Raw genomic sequence first — 20789 nt, 5'->3', positions numbered from 1 at the left:
ACCCTAGAGCTGCCTATAGGAAATTAAAGACGGTCCCAAATCTCTGACATGCTTTCATACACTGGGATGTTACCTCCTCTCCCACAGATCTGAGCTGACCAACAGTATGGCTGTAACTGTATGACGGTTTTAGGTCTGGCCTTTAAGAGGACTGGCACTGTCTGCCCAGCCTCTAGGAAGGCCTGAGCTGCGGGGTGAGGAATCAGACAACCTTTAGAGAAAGAACACAGCACAGTCCCAAGACTCAAAGCACAAGAGCCCCTGGAGCCACACTAGACCAAACTGTCACTTGTGAGAGATCTCTGGGACCTACTGGACCAGTCCAACTACCTGCTGAATATACCACCAGGCAAACTGAACGGCTGCCACAGGGAGTGGAACTGCCCAGAAAGCCCTCCCTTAACTCCTGACTCACAAAGTCATGATCTACAAAACGGAGGCTGTTTTAAATCAGCGAGCTTTCGTGTAGTTTGTTACACAGCAGTAAGTAAGTGGAAAATTATCTTTCAGTGTCTGCCTTGGTAGTAACTCATTCGTTCACTCACGAATGACCTCAAAGTGGTGATTCCTGACTCCTCTCAGTGAACAGTATCCCCAGCAAATATTTACCATTTAAATCTGCTCAGAGATCAAATGCATCATCTTTTGAAAGAATTCTAGTAACTTACTCTTGAATTACAAATTGAATACGATTACAAGCTCCTATATAATCCAGTTCACCCCAACTTTTTTTTTGTTTTTTTTTCTTCCAGTACCAGGAATCAAACTCACGACCTTGTGCTTGCCAGGCAGGCGCTGTGCCATTGAGGTAAATCCCCAGCCCCAGCCCCAACTTTTTATAATAAATGCAGTGCATGCGATGTAGCAAAGACAGTCTGGGCTTTGGAATCAGATTGGTAGATAATGGTCCTGGAATTTATAACCTTGGGCTCATCTGTTTCCTCATCCAGAAAATGTTGCCTCCACTAGAGGCAAGAGAGCCCGTGGAGAAGTGTCAGCCTCAGACTGCCTACGTTAAACTGTTTCTTCCTTTCTAAAATGAAGATAATAACAGCATCTACTTTCATAGGGATTGTCATAGGATTAGATGAGTTGATCGATTTAAGCACATGAACATTCAAGAAAGCCGGCCATTTTTAGTACTGCTATTATCATCTCATAGGATTATTTTGAGCATTAAGTGCAGTTACACCAAAAAAAAAAAAAACAGTATAGCTAATTCTGTCCCCTTCTTTTTGAACTTTTATCTCAGTAGTGAAAAGTGCAGGCTTTTTAAAAGCATACATCCCACACACTGATCAAGTGGATTTAGGAGTCTCAGTTATGGAAAGCTACATCTAAACTATGTCTAAATCCAATATTGCTACACAAATTCCAAGCATGTTGTCTGCTACTAAAAAGTACTTAGAATTTAATTAATGGAGCAGATTCTCCTACATATTACCTATCACTGGAGACAAGTGATTTCACAGAATAGGAGACCTGCTCCCAGGAGATATTTTAATTTCTGGCATTACAGATTATTTCAGATATAAGATTCACAGTATATTCAGTTGTGATGTAGGACATAAGAATTAGAGACAGTCACACAAGGAAAGATAGGTCTAAAAATAACTGAAATCTTCAGATGTTTCGTTATGTTGAAAACATCCAGGGAGGGAAAAAAAAGAGGAAGATTTGGCTTTTTAGTACCCGATGTAAGAACAGACTGAGTTTACTTTGGGAAAATAAAATGAAGACTTATAAGACAGGGGAAAAGTACAGGTTTCTAATCTAGAAAAACAGTACTTCTGGTAAGAAATGAAACTACTCAAATTATTTTTTAATTCTAGTGGGAATAAATTCATTCTGGCCATCAGGATGCAAACCAGTTCAAGTTAACTCAGAGGAATGGCAAAACTCACTTTTAAAAACATTACTTTTCAAACAGTATTTTCTGTAAACATGGTATCCACTTAACACCATATTATCATGTGTGGGAATTATTTTTAAGAATTATCTTGTTATGACCAGCTACCACCCTAAACTTTAATCTACCTGCCCCTTTAAGGCAAGAACAAATCATAATCCATTTTAAATGCCCTTCAAGCAATGGAAATCAAGAAATAGGAAAACAAAGTGGTTTGTGAGAAAAGGATCTGGAAAAAATGGCAAACTCTTTATAGACACTTATGCATAGTTAGGCATGGTGACACACACTTATAACTAGGAGGCTGAGGCAGAGGGTGGAAAGCTTAAGGCTAGCCCCGGTAACTTTGTGAGATCCTGCCTCAAAATAAAATATAAAGGGCTGGAGATGTGGTTCAGTGGTGGAGCACTTGGCTACCATGTACAAGGCCCTGGGTTCAGTTCCCAGCACTGCAGAAACAAGAAAATTAACAAACATGATACAAATATGACACTATGAATCTTTTTAAAATTTTTTTGTCTTTTTGAGACAAGGTCTCACTATGCAGTTCAGGCTGGCCTTGAGCTCACTTTGTAGCCCAGGCTGGTCTCCGACTCACAATGATCCTCCTGTCTCAGCCTCCCGAGTGCTGGGATTACAGGCATGTACCACCACACCTGGCTGACACTATGAATTTAAAGCCTTAACTATACCACTGTAAAAGTACGATGGCAGGAGTAAAAAATTTTGAGGGTAAGTACTCCAACTCAAGTTTAGGAGATGGTAAGCTTTTCCTGTCAAATTCCAGACAGTAAATATTTTCAAGATGTACCGGTCATGTACTTTTATCATTACACTAGAAAGAGACCATAAATAAGACCCAAATGCATAGGTGGGGCCCTGTTCCTTGATTCTACAAGTAGGTGACTTTAGGATTTGGCAGGAAGGCTGTGGTTTGCTGAACGCTGAAGTATTTGCCTGGCAACTGCTTGTCTCTTTTGGTAGGCAAGAAACCTTGCCTACCAAAATATTTTAATATTTTAAATTCTTCCTCATGTGGCACACGAGCTCCATTTCCAAAGACTAAATTCCACAATGACTCATCTGTTATTCCTTGAACAAATACATACACAGCTAAGGGGAAAGACATTTGAAGAAGAAATCACACTTGTTATAGGTGAAAAATGGAAAACTTCCAGGATTCTAACTCCTTTTTTTTCCTTTTTCTTTCTTTCTTTCTTTTTTTAAGACAGGATCTCACTAGGTAGTTCAGGCTGGACTCACAGCAATCCTCCTCCCTCAGCTCCCAAATGCTGGGATTATAGGCTTGTGCCACCACGCCCACCTCCAACTCCTTTTTTTTTTGGGTACTGGGAATAGAACTCAGGACCTTGCACTTCCAACTCCTTTTTGATTAAATACTTTTCCATCATGATTCAGAAGACTTTTGTCTGCTCAGTTTAATTTCCTTTTCATTATCCATTGCTTTGATTTTTCCTTTTTTGTTTTGTTTTTGTTTTTTGAGACAGGGTCTTGGTATATAGTTCGGGCTGCTCTCAAATTTGCTGTCATTTTCCTGCCTCAGCCTCCTGAGTGCCTGGATTACAGGTGTGCCCAGCTGATTACATCATGCCCAGCTACTTTCATTTTTAAAAACTGGATAATCTAATTAAATAAAATGTAGTTTTTACAATCTAAAAAAAAAAAAAAAAAAAAAAAACCTACAATTAGCGTCAAGTAACAGCTACAACTCTAAAAATTATTTCATGGCCAGAAAGTATTTAGTCATTAAAAGTGAAGGTTCCTATTTCATTCTTCCACCAGACTACCTAGCACGCAAACGAGATTTCAACTGTGAATTTAGAAGGAAAACAATCTATGTCTGCTCTCATACCATCTTTGGAAAGCCACACCTGACTTACAAGGGGAGATGGAAACACAAAAAAATGGAAAAACTTTCCTTAACTGCTGCTTTCTTCGTGTATCTATGTTGTACAAGCTAAATTATTTTTACATAGTCTTAATATAATAAAACGGTGTGGGGCAGTTTACAACTTATGTAAAATGAAACTCAGCTTAGAGGTAAATATGGTTCTGAGTAAAAAAGAGAACAAGTCATTAGAAAGAGACTCTCTGCCTAAGTTACTGTCATGCCAATGCTGTATTTCATCCTGGTATTAGAGGTTTTGTCTTTTTGAGACAGGGCCTTGCTATGCAGTTCAGGCTGACCTTGAGCTCACTTTGTAGCCCAGGCTGGTCTCCAACTCGCAACGATCCTCCTGCCTCAGCCTCCCAGGTGCTGGGATTACAGGCGTGCGCCACCACGCCCAGCTTTGGTATTTGAGTTTACAGAGAATAAAAGGTACATCTTAAAATGAAAACAGTATACTTTTGGCTTAGAATACTGGATAGGTAGGTCTTTGCTATCAAGTGCCACTCAATAAATGAAAATCATCCCAGTGGTTACAATTTCATGGCATTAATTTTCTTGATGATTTAGCTCTCAATGCTAATGAGTTCTCTTCACAAGGTGACATGTGCAAGTTAAGATTTGGTAATGAGTTTTCAGCATCAGCTAAAGTCCATTTAAGTATATCCTTAAGAGGTATCTTCCATGCACACACGATTATAGGTATTCACTAATGTACACAGAACAGCACTAACTCCTACAACCCTACAGTGATGTTAGCTAAGAACTAGGACAATGTCACAGTGAACATGGCTAAGAATCCTGGATATTTAGAATACTATCTCTTCTAACTAAAACAGGGGAATTGCTTTCAGAAGTTTTAACTTGTTTAATAGCTAGCCTGGCTTACACTTTCATGAATTTCATGGCTCTAGCTAGGCCAGTTAAGAGAGAACCAGCGAACACGGCTGTGCTGATGTGGTTCTAGACAACCAGGAAGCACTCTATTCACAGTATCGTTACAGTAAAAACTTACATAGAAGCGAATGAAAGGGAGGGGGAACCTACCGAACACGCATATTATTTCCACATGAGTTAGACAGTCCCTACTTCTTTTAAGACATTTGTTGCAACTCTGAAAGGAGTGCTAACAAATGCTGCAAAATGTTTTCTCTTTCCAGAAATCACCGTACTTTACCTTTCCAATTTGGTAACAGTTTAAAAAGCTCTATTTTTCCTACATGTAATCTAAAAAAGAAAGCAAGCAATAAAGAACTTTTCAGCATACTATTTCTCAAAAGTAGGATGGACTGAATTTTTTTTTGGTAGGCTTAAAAGCTCCACTTAAAGCAGCATCTTCTGTACTTCCCAGATCCCTGCCTATTTAACAATGGCGAAATCTGTCCATGGAAAGCCTTGACCATCAGCTGAAACGTACCCCTAAGGATTCCAGTCAAATTTCAACTCTATTTTTCCACAGGGCATAACCAATTCCCCTAAGATGGCTCTAGGAGACAGTTTTCACCCTATCATACTGTTATCCAACTACAAAGGGTGCCTCAGTCTATGTCTCCTAAAACATAGTTTCAATGCTGCCTTTAAGGTTAGGCTCTTATCAAATGGTAGCATCATGACACTCCTCCAAAAGATGATTTTCTATGCCTTTCCAGAAGAGAAAACCTTTCTCTAGCGATAGAGTGCAGCTGTATGTGTATGTGCAATTCTCAGATTGCTTAAAGCTACCCTTTGCATTCTAATTTCTCATCACTAAAAGTCATTCTTTTTTACCTACCTTCCACATACCACAAAACATTCTCAGAAAAGGAGCACACAACTAACATTCTCACAAATGGCTCTCCAGTACAGGTTTGACCAGGCCCTCTCCCAAATCTCTGTTACAATCATCTATGTCTCTGCACCAGAACAATTTCTTAATCCATTACATAGATATATTTTTTAAAAATCAAGAGAAACTAGAGTTTTTTTTTCCTCTTTTTCTATTTGCACTCTAAACTGTAAGTATCTATCTGCCTGCATCCCTTAGTATTCTTCCTTTTTCTCTGCATGCAAGACAGGGCATCTAAAGCTCTACGTGCTTGGTAAGTTCATTCAATGCTGGATTAAGAATCTCAGAAAAACCCAGAATTACTAAAAAGGTCCCTTTGAAATTTTAAAAATCTTAGGAATGATGAAGTTACCAGACCTGATCAAAACTGATCCTTTGATCATTTATTGCAACACGATTGTGCATGATGTTTTCTGGTAAGTGCCCTGTAGTGTATTAAAAAATCAAAGCTCTTGGAGTCATCAGCAAGGTGCTGATGGTTGGTTTATGAATAACTAGGTTTGCAGACCCGAGACAGATTAAAGTGAGGTTCTTCATTGGACTGAAAATATAAAGTACTACATATGTAGAAGGAAATGAAATTGTGGTCGCAGTAAGAACAATAGTGTTGAGTTTCTTCAACCACAATATTGCAGAAAAACTGTGTTTAAAACTTCATATAAAAGTTATCAAATATGGACACCTGTGGATTTAAAAATACAATCCAGGCTCATTTCACTGGAAAGTGACATTTGTGATGTAGAATATTGCTGCTGTGTGACAGTAGGAGCCAGACAGACTGGATGAAACTTTGGTAGTCAGCCTAACGGGTTAATTCATCTGAACTTGAGCCATTCCCTTAACACCAAGAATGGAAAAACACTACGGTTTACAGGTATCAGTCAGGAAGCTGCAGTACGGCTCTGCGTTGTTCAACATCTGCAAAACACACCAACACTTCCTTCCCTGCTCCTCCTTCCTCCATACAACGTTCCGGCCCCCAAACGCAGAAGTGCCCACTACACTTCGCTGCTCGGTTCACTTCCAGGTGCCTAAAGTGCTTCAGGTGATGCTGCCCACTAGAACACTGCTCCAAGACGGCTGATGACGCGACACAATCAGGCTAAGTACTGGCTGTCTAGTAAGGGCAAAGGAAAGTCTAACCTTCCAGAACAGGAAGAACCACCAGTATTCGTTCGTTTTCTCCTTTCAACGTGAAGATGCACGCATTCCGGCAGGGAAGGATGCCTCCTCCTCACGACTACCTCTCTTGTGGTTGGCTGCTTCCGATGGCTGAGGCTCCTGTTGCATTTTTTAGATACTGGGCAATGACAGCCACCAAGATGATATGGATCTAAGTACAGTGTTCAAACGTGACTGGCAGAGAAATGACGATTTATCATAGTTTCACTAAAAAATTTTTTTCTTATAAAGTTAACAAACCAAGGCTGTTGATCCCTGAATTAGAAAGTTGATTTGCTTAATTATTTTTCCAAGTGAGGTGGAAGGAGGAGGGGACGAGCCTTTAGTGCTTTTATGTATGTTGTTGACCCTCTAGTTTGGCAACATCTTGGGAACATCTGACCTAGCGATGTGGCATTTTGTGAATCTAAGTACCAGCCCATGGCCCTCACGTGGGCTGCTTATGGCCCAAAGGGGAAGAGGGTCCGCCCCCTCCCCCTCAATATTTCAGTCTGGCCCAGTAGTGGACACAGAGCCCTGCGCAGTTTCACCAGGAGCAACTGTCTCTTCCTGCGAAGGTGACTCTTCCTCAACTTGTCCCCGAGATGTGACAGTTGTTTCGGGTGAGATGCTGTGAGGCCCCTCCAGCGGTATACAGCCAGGGTGGTTTTTGCGAAAGTGCTGATTTAAGATGGCCTGGAAGGGGAAACTTTTGCCACAAACATGACAGTGAAAGGGCTTGTTGCCTGTGTGCTTACGGATATGATACTCCAGCTGATCCTTCCGGGTGTACTTCTTGCCACACATGCGGCAAACGAATGGTGTGATCCCCATGTGCAGGCGCATGTGGCGGTCCAGGCTGCCCTTCTGGTTGAAAGATTTGGCGCAGTAGATGCAGGTGAGCCGTGGGTTGTACCGGAACCACCGCTCCGACACTTCTTGCTCTCGGAGATACTCCACATAGCCACTTACCCCCATCATTGCTGACTCTTCTGCCTGGGCAGGAGAGGAAGACAAGCAAGAATAAACAAGTCTTATTAATTATACACATTAAAGTAATCCAATGTATTTCTGCCTATTACCAAGACACATGCGTGTGTGTGTGTGTGTGTGTGTGTGTGTGTGTGTGTTGCTCAGAACTGAATCCAGGGCCCCAGCATACTAGGTAAGCACTCTACCACTGAGCTCTCTCCAGCCCCTATATCCTTATTTTTAATAGAGAACTGAGCAAGCAATTACTACCAAAAAGTAGTAATTGGGAGGCTGGGGCAGGACGACTGCTGTGAGTTCGAGGCCAGCCTGGGATACAAAGTGAGCCCAAGGCCAGCCCGAACTACATAGTGAGACCCTGTCTCAAAAAATATAAAAAACAAAAAACAAAAAACGAAAACTCAACAACATAATAATTTACAAAAAAACTGAGGGTACTCTATTTCACTACCATAAAAGCAACATGATAAGGTTATTTTCTGGCTGACAAAGTGGATGCTTACTGAACCTTTGCTTACAACAAGAAGGAAATCTGGGCCCACTTATATCACGTTTTGGATTCTAGTCTTGCAACTATATTCCAGATAATCAGGTACTTAGTGCTGGTCCAAAAGAACTTCCTGTGATATAAATGTTTTATAATCTGCACCATCCAATATAGGAACCACTGGCCACATGTGGCTTTGGAACATTTAGAATATAGCTGGTGCAAATAAGGAAGTGAATTTCTTAATTGTTTTTCGTGAATTAAAATACAAATTCAAATAGCCACATATGACTATATCAAGCCAGTAAAGAATATATATTGGCAAACACTTTAAATTATATCTACGGCCCTATCATTACTAATGTATTTTCACCAGCAGCAGCTAACTTTATAGAAATATATGTAATCTGTAGGTGAGAGTATCCCTTTTTATGTAAACTATTTTGGTATCATGCAAACACAGTATCTTCAGTCTAAAGACTACTCAAAGTTCACCTGACCTTGGAGTAACTGGCTGGAGATGTGGGCTTCTCCTATCTGAAGGGTGAGAGGGAGTGGGAATATGTTCCTTTCAATAACTAATTTAAAAGTTTTACACTTATAAACAGTTCTGCTTCAAAATTCTGTAACAAAATATCAACATTCAGAAATTACTGTCTTTTAAGCTTACTGATTTCTAAAGTCATTATATTAAAATAAGTTTTTAAAGTATGTAGGTGGGAATTATGTAAGTCTAGTGGAAGCTAAACTACCAATGCAAAAGGTGTCAAAGTTGACTTCGGATTAAGAATTCACCTAATTAGCAATTAATCTTACACTGTTTTAATTTCTAAAAATGTGTCCTCTCTCCTTTCTTACATGTTAGCTGACATGCTCTTTTATTTGCTGTTTACTTATTTACCTACTTTTTGTTTTTTTGAGACAGGATCTTGCTATGTAGTTCAGCATGGCCTTGAACTCGAAGTGATCCTCCTGCCTCAAGCCTCCAAAGGCTGGGATTAGAGGCGTGTGCCACCACACCTGGACTTGACAGTGCTCTTTCATAAAGCATTTCTACCGCCAGGTGTGGTGGCGCATGCTTGTAATCCCAGCACTCGGGGAGGCTGAAGCAGGAGGATCACTGCAAGTTCGAGACCAGCCTGTACTGGTCTTGCCAGCGTGAGCTACGTATCGAGGCCCTGTCTCAAAGACAAAAAAAAAAAAAAGCATTTCTAATAGAGACAGTTTGCAAGAGGTTGGGAAGCACTATGTAAATTCAAGAGTTGAAGAGTAGGATTGACACTTGAGATTATTCTGATTTATGTAACATTTCTTTCTGCTTCATGTTTTTAGATAATCAAAGCAGAACTCACATAAAGAATGAGGATTATCCCATTATAAAGTCTTGATGAGCCGGGCGTGATGGTACACGCTTGTAATCCCAGCACTCCAGAGGCTGACGCAGAAGGATTGTTTGTTGTGAGTTTGAGACCAGCCTGGGCTACAAAGTGAGCTCAAAGCCAGCCTGAGTTGCACAGTGAGACCCTGTCTCAAAAAGAAAAAAAAACCCCAAAAAACAAAAACCTCTCTCTTATTCAGTGTCAGAACCCAGAATTTTGTGCACAGTAAGTAAGTGATCTACCACTGAGCTATATCTCCAGCCTTCTTTTTAAATTTTTATTTTGAGACAGGATTTTGCTAAGTTGCCCAAGCTGGTCTGGAACTTTGGGGCCTCCTGCCTCAGCCCTGTGCAGCTGTGATTACAGGTTACATGCCAACATGCTCAGCTGAGTTCCACAATTTTTTTCCCTTAATTCTCAAAACCTATTGACACCAAAAGTGTATCTCTGGCATGCTCACAAACAAGACTAGAAAAAAACAGTTCTGTAGGATTTATTTACTATCTACAGTGCTGTGGGTTGAAGCTGGGCCTCTACACTAAGCTGTATCTCCAGCTCTTTTTCTTTTTTATTTTGAGACAGGATCTCAGAGTCACTAAACTGCCCAGGCTAGGCTCCAAATTTCCATCCTCCTGTCTCAGCCTCCCAGAGTGCTGAGATCAAAGGACTGTACCACCATGGATGGCTAAATATAGTATTTCTTTAATACATAGTTACCTCTCCTTCATCTTTCTTTTCTTACTCATTATTTTCTCCCATACGCACTGGCAATTCCTCAACCAAGGTAGCAACCCTGTGAACCACAACTACATACCTGTGAGCTGGGTTGCTTGGGCTCATCCATTCTCCCAGGAGACTCACTTCTTGCTCTGTGTCTCTCTGTCAGGGGAACCACACTGCCAGAGGGACTAAATCTGTTGGAAGAGGAGCATAAAGGGGACTAACAGAAAAGTAGTGTCAAAGAACTTAAAAAAATGATGATACCTGGGCATGGTGGCACACGCCTCCCAGTAGGAGGGAGGCTGAGGCAGGAGGATCACTGTGAGTTCATGGTCAGCCTGAGCTAAATAGTGAGACCCTGTCTCAAAGAACTGATATAAAACCAAATAAAATAAAATAAAACAACAACAAAAAAATAATAAGCAGAAAAGATGGTGCTTCCCCTCTTTATAATATGTCCGAGGAAAGAATCCCAAGCAGCATGTAACTGAGAAATACTTCCTTTTATGGACTCAATATAGGAACTGGTTGGAAATAAGGTAAGAAAGGTCTGTCTTAGTATGTTTAAAAAATACAAAATGGGGCCAGGGATATAGCTCAGAGCCACAGTACCTGCCTGGCAAGCGTGAGGTCGTGAGTTCGATTCCCAGTACCAAAAAAAAAAAAAACAACCCAACCCAAAAAACAAAATGGCAAAGGACATAGATCATATGAACTGGTAAAACTAAAGCCAACTATAAATTGACTGCTCTTACATAAGTACTGGGAGAGAAGTAAAAAAATAAATAAAAATTGGGTCTGCAATTTTATTTCCTTCTATTTTACTATTGGTTTTTTGTTTCCTTTCACCAGAGTCCATGATAACCTGTTACATATTTCAGACTGCTGATATTGATTATGGAGATGAAAAAATTTTTGCATTTAAACTGATCCTACTTTTTTTTTTGTCTTTCTTGAGACAAGGTCTCACTATGCAGTTCAGGCTGGCCTTGAGATCACTTTGTAGTCCAGGCTGGTCTTGAACTTCAAGGATCCTCTTGCCTCAGCCTCCTGAGGGCTGGCATTACAGGCATGTGCCACCATGCCCAGCACTACTTCTTTTTTTTTTTTTTTTCTTTTGGTTTTTCTTCGGTACTGGGAACCGAACTCATGACCTTACGCTTGCCAGGCAGGCGCTTTTGCCGCTGAGCTAAATCCCCAGCCCCTTCCAGCACTACTTCTGATACAGTTCTAACACAGGATAAAAACTGCTAACACTGGGGGGTCAGTAAACTGTGCTGAAGAGTATTTTTTTTCCTTCTTTTTGAGATAGGGTCTCACTATATAGTTCAGGTTTGCTGTTTTTGTTTTTGTTTTATTTTTTGGTACTGGGAATTGAACTCAGGACCTTGCACTTGCCAGGCAGGCACTTGTGCCACTGAGCTACATCCCCAGCCCAGGTTTGCTCTTTTTGTGTGTGTGTGCGCGTGCGTGCGTGCGTGCTAGGAACTGAACTCAGGACCTTGCACTTGCCAGGCAGGTGCTTGTGTCACTAAGCTATATCCCCGGCCACTCGCTATATAGTTCACACCAGCCTTAAACTCACTATGTAGCCCAGGCTGGCCTCGAACTTGTGATCCTTCTGACTCAGGCTGAGTGCTGGGACTACAGGCATGCACCACCATGCCCAGCTAAGAATATTTTCATTAAGTGCACACAAAGGAAAATACTCAAGTCAGGATTTCCTCAAGTGGACACAGTAGACAGTACAATCTGAACGCCTGCAATACTTGTGTCTCTCAACATCAGTTAGAAACCAAAGAAATAGCTTCTTTAACTGTTATTGCTCATTTAGTCCATTTTAATTTATTCATAAGAGGGGAAAAGAACAAAAATTACCAATGCAAATTGGTCATTTTTTCTTTCAGTTGACTTAGATCAAAATCAGTGCTGTTTCTACCAAAAAGAAACAGCGGCAAGCCTTGCAGAGCTTTCAATGATAATAAACAGCCAGCTGCAGCATGCGTGCAGTAGATTCGCCACCGCTGTTCTAACACAGGCGATGTATTAAGAGAAAAGTGGCACAGCAGCACTGGTTGGAAAGAAAAGGACATCTCCAAAAATAGGGACTACATCACCAAATGACAAGTGATAGAAGGCATGAAAGATATCCCAAAACTTGCCTTTGGAATTACTGGACTGTGTTGACACTAATTTAAAAAGAACAGTCACTGATGCTACTATAGTTTCTCTAATTTGGTAGATGAGGGCAAAGAAAAGTAAATAACACCCCAGACCAAGTGAACTCCCCAGGCCACCTACCTGTGCAATAACCGACCAAGGAAGGGCAATGCTGCCAGGCTCCTGGCTGAGGTCAGCTCCCTGCCTGGAATCCCGCGGGAGCCCTGGCAGTGACCGATCTAGTGTGGCTGCAGGTGCTATTCTGATTCATGGAAGTGTCTAACTTTATCACAGTTCTCTCAACACTGTGAATACTTCAGGGCTAGGAGCTTCACGCTTTAAAAAAATAAGAATGCAAGTGTTTTGTCATACCTCCAGTTTCCCCAAAATCAACTCACTGTAGTTAAGACTGAAGAAGCGCTAAAAAACAAGAGGGCCCGCTTAACGGTATGTGCACATTAGCCATTAGATGGGAAAAGAAAACCAACCTTACCTGTCGACTTCACTGCTTGTTGGCCGAGCCACCTTGGCTCCTGAAGACGCTAAAGTGTAACTCTCCTGTCCTACAGCACCATGGCCTGTGGTGTCAATGACCATGGCTGTGACTTCCTCTGCACTACTCCCATCTTCTCCAGAAGGCTGATTCTCAGGCCCGAGCCACTCCTCCAGGTTTTCCGTTTTGATGTGCACTGCTCCCAGGACCCTGACTTCATCATCACTGCGGCCCCCCCTATCCGCTACTCCTGTCTCCACATACCACTGTCCTGCTCGGTTGATCCGGAGAATGGGCTCCCGGCTCTCTACATCGGAACTCTGTTCAATGATCTGAGGGCTGGTGGATTCCTCAGGGGGACTTAGCTCTCTGATATCCAGCACAGCACTGACCTGTCCTCGCCGGGTTCCCTTTGGGGTATTATGTCGTGGGCTAAGGGAGCGGCTTAGATTTGGTGTGACCCTGTGAGACTCTGGAGGTCTCTCCTGATGCTTGGTCCTTGTTTGACTTAATTCTGCTTCAACCTCAGCCACATTAATTTTGAAATGAATGCCCTCCAGGATCTGTGTGCATTTGTCTATAATATGCTGCATCTGCAGAAAACTGGCAGCTGTTAGGTAGCTGATGATATCTGCCAGTTGCAGGCATATCCGCCCTGTGTAACAGAAAGAAAGGAGCTGTTCAAACACAGTAGGGTTCTTGATGACTGAAATGGAGACAGTACTCATTTCATTCAAGGACATGTGATCCCGGAAATAGGGGGAGCTGGCAGCCAGTACCACTTTGTGAGCCCGGAAAGCTTGTCCTTGCACATTGACCACAATATCACAGAGACGGCCCTGCATGCGCAGCTGGTTTAGATGGCTCAGGACAGAGTTGCTGAAGTCAGGAATCTCCAATTGTATGTTCCCTCCTTTCTCCATGGTCATGCCTGAAGGAGCAGGCACACATTCAACCCTGCTGAAAGAAGAAACCATATTCTCATCAGGAATTACAATTTTACTCCCCTGATGCTATCTAGTTCAAACATACTTTCCTAAAAACTTAGGCTGTGACTTTACTTTCATTACTAATACAGTACGTAACATCAAAATAAAAGTTCAAGCTGGGCGTGATGGTGCACACCTGTGATTCCAGCACTCAGGAGGCCAAGGCAGGAGGATCACAGCGAGTCAGAGGCCAGCTTGGGCTACACAGTGAGTTCAAGGGCAGCCTAAACTACAAAGCAACACCTTGTCTCAAAAAGTAAAAAGTTTAAGAGGAAGAGGTTATTTGGTCACCGATTATACAATCCAACGGCAACGTTACCAACTTTTCTCTAAGAAGAAAGAAATAAGCTTTATGAAGAAATTTAATTATACCCAGATGGGTTGATTAGATACCTAACATTTGACTACGTGCTGGCTGAGTTATATTTATTACTTTATAAACTAATATCCCACAAGAATGAAGGGCAGTATTTCTTAGCCTTAGGAGTCAGGGCTCCCACAAAAGCCTTTGGATGGGAGACTCTGAGGGGAACTCTAGGAAGAATTCCACAGCCTTGTCAGGACTCAAACTGCAGAACACCTGAAGTTCAGTTCTCAGAGTCAGGAAAGGCTATGTAAATCTGCCTCTATCCAAATTGGAAGTTGGGAATTTCAGGGTCGTGGGGATCAACCTCGGCTTTGCACATGCATTTCAGAAATTTAGTTCCCTAGACCTGGTCTTTTAAAAATAGAGCATTTGTAAGTATGGCCAAACTTTTATACTGAAAGATTGCAACTGCATCCAATAGAGTTCAGTAGCTGAAAGTACACTTTGTGTAAATCCCAACAGGACAATAATTTAAGCCCAACGTGCATCCACTTATTCTATAAATCTGTAAGACATTACGTAGTTGCGTAAAACCTGAAACTTCAGAACAGCGGCACAAGCGCCTGCCTGGCAAGCACAAGGTCCCGAGTTCGATTCCTGGTACCAAATAAACAAACAAAAACCTATCCTGACAAGCCCACAGAATTGCCCGGATCTACAAACACTTATCAATAAACAGGGAAGTGTATACACTGTTTTCAAGAACCGACTTTAGCCAATCTGACCTTTTTCCAAAGCGTTATTGTTTGTTTTGAAACTTTTAATCCAATAAGAGCCTCTGTCGATGCCATCATGAATGCAGATGTGTTTATTTTGGAGCCTACACCAGCGCCTTTTTTGTTTGCTCTTTCCGGCAATTCCCCAGTGAGGAGGAAGCCCTTGGAGTAAAGTCTCTGTCTACCGTCGGCACTGGCGGGTGAGAGCTGTAAGAGGGAGAACCGGGAACGGCATGGGGTCGGCCACTCTGGAACCCGAGCAGCTTCGGTCTGCGTGAGGAAGCGTGGGGACAGGGAACGGGCCGAGGAGCGGACTGTCACCGAGGGACGCGACCCCAGGGGCGCCGAAAGCCGGCCGCGGAGCGAGCGCAAAGGTGAGCGCGGAGGGCTGGAAGGGGGCGGCGCCCTGGGAGCGGCTCCGGGCGCGGGCGCAGCGGGCGGGAGCCGCCCGAGGTGGGTGTGTGCGTCTGGGTGTGTCCGCCGCGGGGAGGGGGCGCCCCGCCCGGGGTCGCGAGGGAGGGGCCGCGAGGGGGCGGGTCCCGCGGCGCAGCCCGGCCCGGGGCCAAAGGGGCGGAAGGTCGCTGAGTGCCTAGAGGGGAGCCGGAGGGCAGCGGCTGCGCCCCGGGGGCGGGCTTCAGCCAAGACAGGGCGAGGCGGCCGCGGTGCAGGGCCGCGGAACCGTGGTGCGGGGCCCGAGCCCGGTCAAAGAGCAGCACCTACCTCCGGGGGTGGAAATGGGCCGGAATGGGCCGGAACACCGTCCCGGAAGTGAAACCCCCCGCCCCCACCCCCGGAGCGGGCGACGTGCCGGAAGGAAATCACTCACCCTTACACCGCCCCTCCCCTCCCCCACCTCTTTCCGTCCTCGCGCCCCCTCCCCTCGGCTCTTCCTACTCCCGCCGGAGGAGCGCGGGAACCCTGCGTCACTCGGACACTCCTGTCCCCGCCCACTAGGGCGAGAGGGGCGGGGGCTGGGGGCGGGAGCGGGCGGGGCTTGAGGCGGAGCTTGAGGAAAGAGTGGTAGGAGCTAGAGGGGACGCAGGAGAGCGCGTGCGCCGTGACGTCACGACGTGTCTTTATATAAGGGAGTCGCAGGCGCCATCTCGCTCTTTCAGCGGTATGAGTTGGCTTATGGTAGGTGGTGCAAGTCTTTATGTAACGTAACGGGTTTTTTTGTTTTTGTTTTTGTTTTTTTTTTTGAGGTGATCTCCAAGGCCTTAATATATGTAAAGCGAGCTCTCTGGCGCTGAGCCACACCTTTAGTTGGTCTTTGGGGACCGTAAGTCGTTTTTATTTTGGGCCCTGATCTTCCCGTTGAGGTCACCCGGCGCTGGCTGGCGTTTCCAGGCCAGTCGCTTTCGCAGGGCTCGTGACGGTGGGGAGCTTGCGCGCTGGCACCGCCGCGAGCTGCGTTACAAAGCGGGTAGTGGCGGCTCGACTTCGGAGGACTTAGGCTCGCGTGCCCTGCTAGTGATGAAGCTTGAGTTGGTAGGGACATCTGAGTGCTGATGAACGCCAACGGCTCTGATGGCGGCGCGTGCCGAGTCCCCCGAGTAGGCCATCGTTGCAAAGCGAGGCCCGCGCCCCTAGGTGCTAGAGCTCTGGAATGGTCAGTGGGTGGAGCCCACGTGTTTCAGAGGTAACTGCGTTCCGCAGTGCTGCACTTGCTTCCGGTCCTGGTTCTTAACTGAGTGAAATATTTTTTGTGTGTGTGATACCAGGTGCAGCTTAGTTTTTCTTAGGCTAAAAATTGCGTGTCTGCCAAGCGCTCGCGCGCTGAGCTGCACCCTCGCCCTTCGACTGATGAAATCGTGGGTCGTATGACGTAGCTGCGTGAGTGATAGAAGAAATAAATGGTGTAAGACTGAGTTGAGCACATACTGTAAGTACTTTTGTTTTTTTTTAATTAGGAATGCTGCTGTATACAGGTGGGATGTGGCGTTCGACGTTTTATGACCAGGTAAGAATCTGGGGAAGGAGGAAGGTAAAATGTGCATAGAGAAAGTTTTTATAATAAGCCTGTGATGGTTTAATAAGAGTAGTGGACAGAAGGGATTTCTGAAACGTTTCATACTGAGGCTTTGAGACGTATCAGGTGGTATTTAATTTTTGATCCGAAGATATTCTTATTGTGAACATTTTTGTTTTGTAGTTATGTGCCAAAAGAAGGATGAAGACGCAGGTAAGTTAATGAAATTTTCTCAGAAGAGTAAAGTTAACAATATAAGTGCTACAATGATGACATTTTATTTGCTACTCTTGACTGTAAGGATGACGATAATCTTAACCACCATTATTCTAACTGAGGCACAGAGAACACTGATGTGGGGAACATAGAGATTGCATCTGAGTTCATTAAGCTGTTTCTTTCTAGGTCCTAACAGTCAGCCTCCAGCCATGGCCATACAGGTGAGAGACTGTCATTCATACAGTGCTGTACTTACCTGAGCGTTTTTTCTTTTTTTTTGAGACAGGGTCTCGCGATGCAGTTCAGGCTGACCTTGCCCTCACTTTGTAGTCCGGGCTGGTCTTGAACTCGCAAGGATCCTCTTGTCTCTCAGCCTCCCAAGTGCTGGGATTACAGGCGTGTGCCCCCACACTCGGCAAGTTTTTCTTTCGCCTGTGCAGGCTAAAGTTAATACTGGTGGGAAGGAGAAATAAACAGATACTATGATGGTTGCATAGTTCAGCAGATAAGTCATGAAGAGATTTACCACTTGTCTGATGTATCTGGGATTGGTGATTGTGTACCTACTTGTAGCATTAAAAGTTTAATTAAAAATTTAACGTGTATTAAAATTCTTTTGTAGGCACCAGAAAGCCAGACGTTTAAATGGTGAGTGAAATTGTCCAATTGAGCATAGGTAACAGGGCAAACTACTTAAGATACAAAAGAGTGGCATTTTAGAATAATGCAGTTATCTGCAGTAAGCAGTCCTACTGTGGCAGCTGAATGCATTGCCAGATTCTTGGCCAGTTACTATTCATCAGTAGGACAGTTGTTGTAAGTGGAGCCTGGATGATGATAAGCAAATACTGACTGAAATATGAAGGTCTTAATTAGCTCTAACTGATCTCGGGCGTTGTTAGCTTTGTAAGGAAAAAGTTCATCTTTGGCTATTCTAAGCCATCCTTTCTTTGTAGGTGGAGTCTGACTTGGCTGGACAAGCTTTATTTACTTGAGTAAGTGTTGGGCAACATTAGATTGAAACTGAGAATGCTTGTAAGTGGCATGCGTGTACTGGTTGGCTTAATAGCTCCTGTTAGATAATGGGTGTTAACTTTGCATTTTCTTTGAGCATGCTCTGTATGGGGTTTTTGTAATGATGTTGATCAAATGTCTGACCTGAAGTGAGCATGTAGACGAATTTAACACTGAATAACCCTATGGTAAGAATTGAGGAAAGATATAATGGCTTTTAGCATTTTAATGAAAGTTGTCCTGTTTTTATTCTAGGTAATGAGTACACATATGGATGACTTGATTTGGTAAGGAAATACATGAAGGTGGTTCTAGTCTCTCCTGGTGTACAGTGCTTATTTATAGTTCTAAAACAAGCTAATGTTAATCTTTAGTACGTGTGATTGCAGTTAATATTCATTATGGGAAGCTATTAAATGTATTTTTAAAATAATGGTAACATTTCAAAAGATTGTAGCAGAGTAACAATTGTTACTACATTGGGTATTGTTGCATGACTTTGTGTGAGGTCTTTTTTTGTACCAGGAATCAAACTCAGGACCTCACGCTTGCCAGGCATTCGCTGTGCTACTGAGCTACCCCGGCACATTGTGTATTTTTATCTTCAGAGTAGTTGCTCATATTGTAAGATACAGGCGTGAAAGATTGATCAAACAATACAGGCATAAGCCTTTCTTTTCAATGAACCTAATAGCCGCCATTACAGCTCTTTAACTCTCCTTTCCCCCATTCCTATTTCTCCTTTTGAGCAATGAGTAATCCACTGTCATTGTGTTGTTTTTTTTTGGGGGGGGTGTTCTTTTTGAGACAGTGTCTCTATGCAGTTCAGGCTGGCCTTAGCTCACTTTGTAGCCCATGCTGGTCTCGAATTTGCAAGGATTCTCCTGCTGCAGCCTCCCCAGTGCTGGGATTACAGGTGCCATGCCCAGCCATATTTTTTTTAAGTCTTCAAACTTCGTGCTCAACTGTAATGGGTGTCTAAAATTTGTTTTTCAGGTCCAGATTATGAAGACGTTATAAAGGTATACATGTTTTGTTAAAATTTTAAGTATTTAATAAGGTAACTCAAGGTGCTGTTACTGATGATGAAGTTTAAACAGATGGGAATCTCTCTGAAAGAGAATGAAGCTTCATTTTAAACTGAAACAGTAATTGGGAGATCTTTTAGGGAAATTACCTATGAACACCCTCCTTAATTAGACTAAAATTTTGCAGGAATGTGAAGTCCCCTTGGCTATGATGCACAGTGCAAGAAGTTTTCAGAAAGGTGAGCAATCCCAAATCTTTGGTGTTGGAGATTGAAACTAGGCAGGGTATGCTGCTAGGTGAGTGCTCTACCACAGTTACCTTCAGCCTTCAAGACTGACTTCAGTCACCTAAAAGCTGATACAATGATGATAACATAGTTCAGCAGATGAACGCTGATGAACAATCACAAGTCTTTCGCTCCTATCTGATGTATCTGGCTGCAAAAATAACTTACTACCTGTGAATTTAACTTTATTGTCTGATAGAAAGCGTTGAGGGAGTTTGTCTTACAAATGTCTGTTTTTGTGTTTTCTACAGAATTAAGAATTGAAGATTAAGAATCCGGGCATAGTGGCTCATGCTTATACTCCCATCGACTAGACAGGTTGAGACAAGATGATGAATTGAGCCCAAGTTCAAGATCAGCCTGGACAGTGCAGGAAGACTGAACTTCACCTCTTGAAGGAACTCACAACTGGGGAAGTGGAGGTTAGTTTATATTGTGGTGCATATACAGCTTACCTGGGATATACCACGTTAGTTCTGCTTACATGGTTAGAAGGACTAAAGAGGGAAATTGAGTAGGACCAATTTTTGAGGGGTATGAGGTTGATCACAGGGCCTCATGCAAGCGAAAGTCACATGCTTTACCACTGAGCTATGCCTCCCACCCAATGGGCCACACATTTTAAGTAGATTTTTCCTTTTTCTGAACAGGTAACCCTTGTTACCCTGAAGTCTAAGGTAAGCTAGCTTGCTGTGTATCTTGATTGCCTTTGCTGTGTATGTGTAATAACTCGGAGGGTAACCGATGATGTGATGATTCTGCCAAATGAAGTAAAGTGATATCACCTAAAAAGCCGTTCCATTTTGATTCTGAGGTTACAGTACTAATAAGCATCATAGAATTCTTTTTTTCCGTGATTTAATACATAATTTAATTTTTTTCAGGACTTTGTGCCATCATTGGGCGTATAGCTTAGCCTTTGAAAGGTGAGGATTGAGAATATCCATACTGCTGCTATTCCAGAATACATGATGATCTCACCTCAGCTTGAACTCTCTCACTGATTACTTGATGAGGAGAAAGATCTGATATTCTGTAGTCCCCAACTGTATGAGTGAAATCTGGAAATAGGGCTAAAACCGGTGTCTTTATTATTGCAGGCAATCAGATGGATATTCGTGGGAGACAAGATTAAACATGTTGATTTTAATAAATTTGTGCAAACTA

The 20789-nt window shown here is 43.1% G+C and overlaps 1 protein-coding gene and 1 long non-coding RNA gene across 9 annotated transcripts in view; one reads left to right on the top strand and one right to left on the bottom strand.

The window, feature by feature from the left end:
* Nucleotides 1-15859, bottom strand: part of Zbtb37 (zinc finger and BTB domain containing 37) — a 28671-nt gene extending 12812 nt beyond the window's left edge. For 2 of the 8 annotated variants that reach the window (XM_013520843.1, XM_013520845.1), the window contains exons 1-4: nucleotides 15115-15580; nucleotides 13034-13990; nucleotides 10475-10574; nucleotides 7563-7800 (exon numbers count right to left, since the gene is read on the bottom strand). In XM_013520843.1, coding sequence (XP_013376297.1) covers nucleotides 7563-7800; nucleotides 10475-10574; nucleotides 13034-13962 — 1267 coding nt within the window. In that variant the 5' untranslated portion in view covers nucleotides 13963-13990; nucleotides 15115-15580. Of the gene's footprint in view, nucleotides 1-4216; nucleotides 7801-10474; nucleotides 10575-13033; nucleotides 13994-14158; nucleotides 14179-15114; nucleotides 15581-15825 lie in introns of those variants that run through there. The other 6 variants (XR_001236439.1, XM_005374880.2, XM_005374879.2 and 3 more) reach the window with 6 other exon arrangements.
* A 1125-nt stretch (nucleotides 15860-16984) lies between these two features.
* Nucleotides 16985-20789, top strand: LOC102010445. The gene is made up of 12 exons (XR_001236437.1): nucleotides 16985-17065; nucleotides 17258-17287; nucleotides 17480-17514; nucleotides 17916-17941; nucleotides 18250-18288; nucleotides 18563-18594; nucleotides 19304-19329; nucleotides 19523-19574; nucleotides 19874-20044; nucleotides 20273-20299; nucleotides 20507-20548; nucleotides 20723-20789. It is a non-coding gene; the product is annotated as an uncharacterized LOC102010445 (long non-coding RNA).

This window comes from Chinchilla lanigera, unplaced genomic scaffold (genome assembly GCF_000276665.1).
Source record: "Chinchilla lanigera isolate Chin_1 unplaced genomic scaffold, ChiLan1.0 scaffold00005, whole genome shotgun sequence".
NCBI classification, from domain to species: domain Eukaryota; kingdom Metazoa; phylum Chordata; class Mammalia; order Rodentia; family Chinchillidae; genus Chinchilla; species Chinchilla lanigera.
The sequence above is the reverse complement of the archived record's forward strand: the minus strand, read 5'-3'. Positions and strand labels throughout refer to the sequence as shown.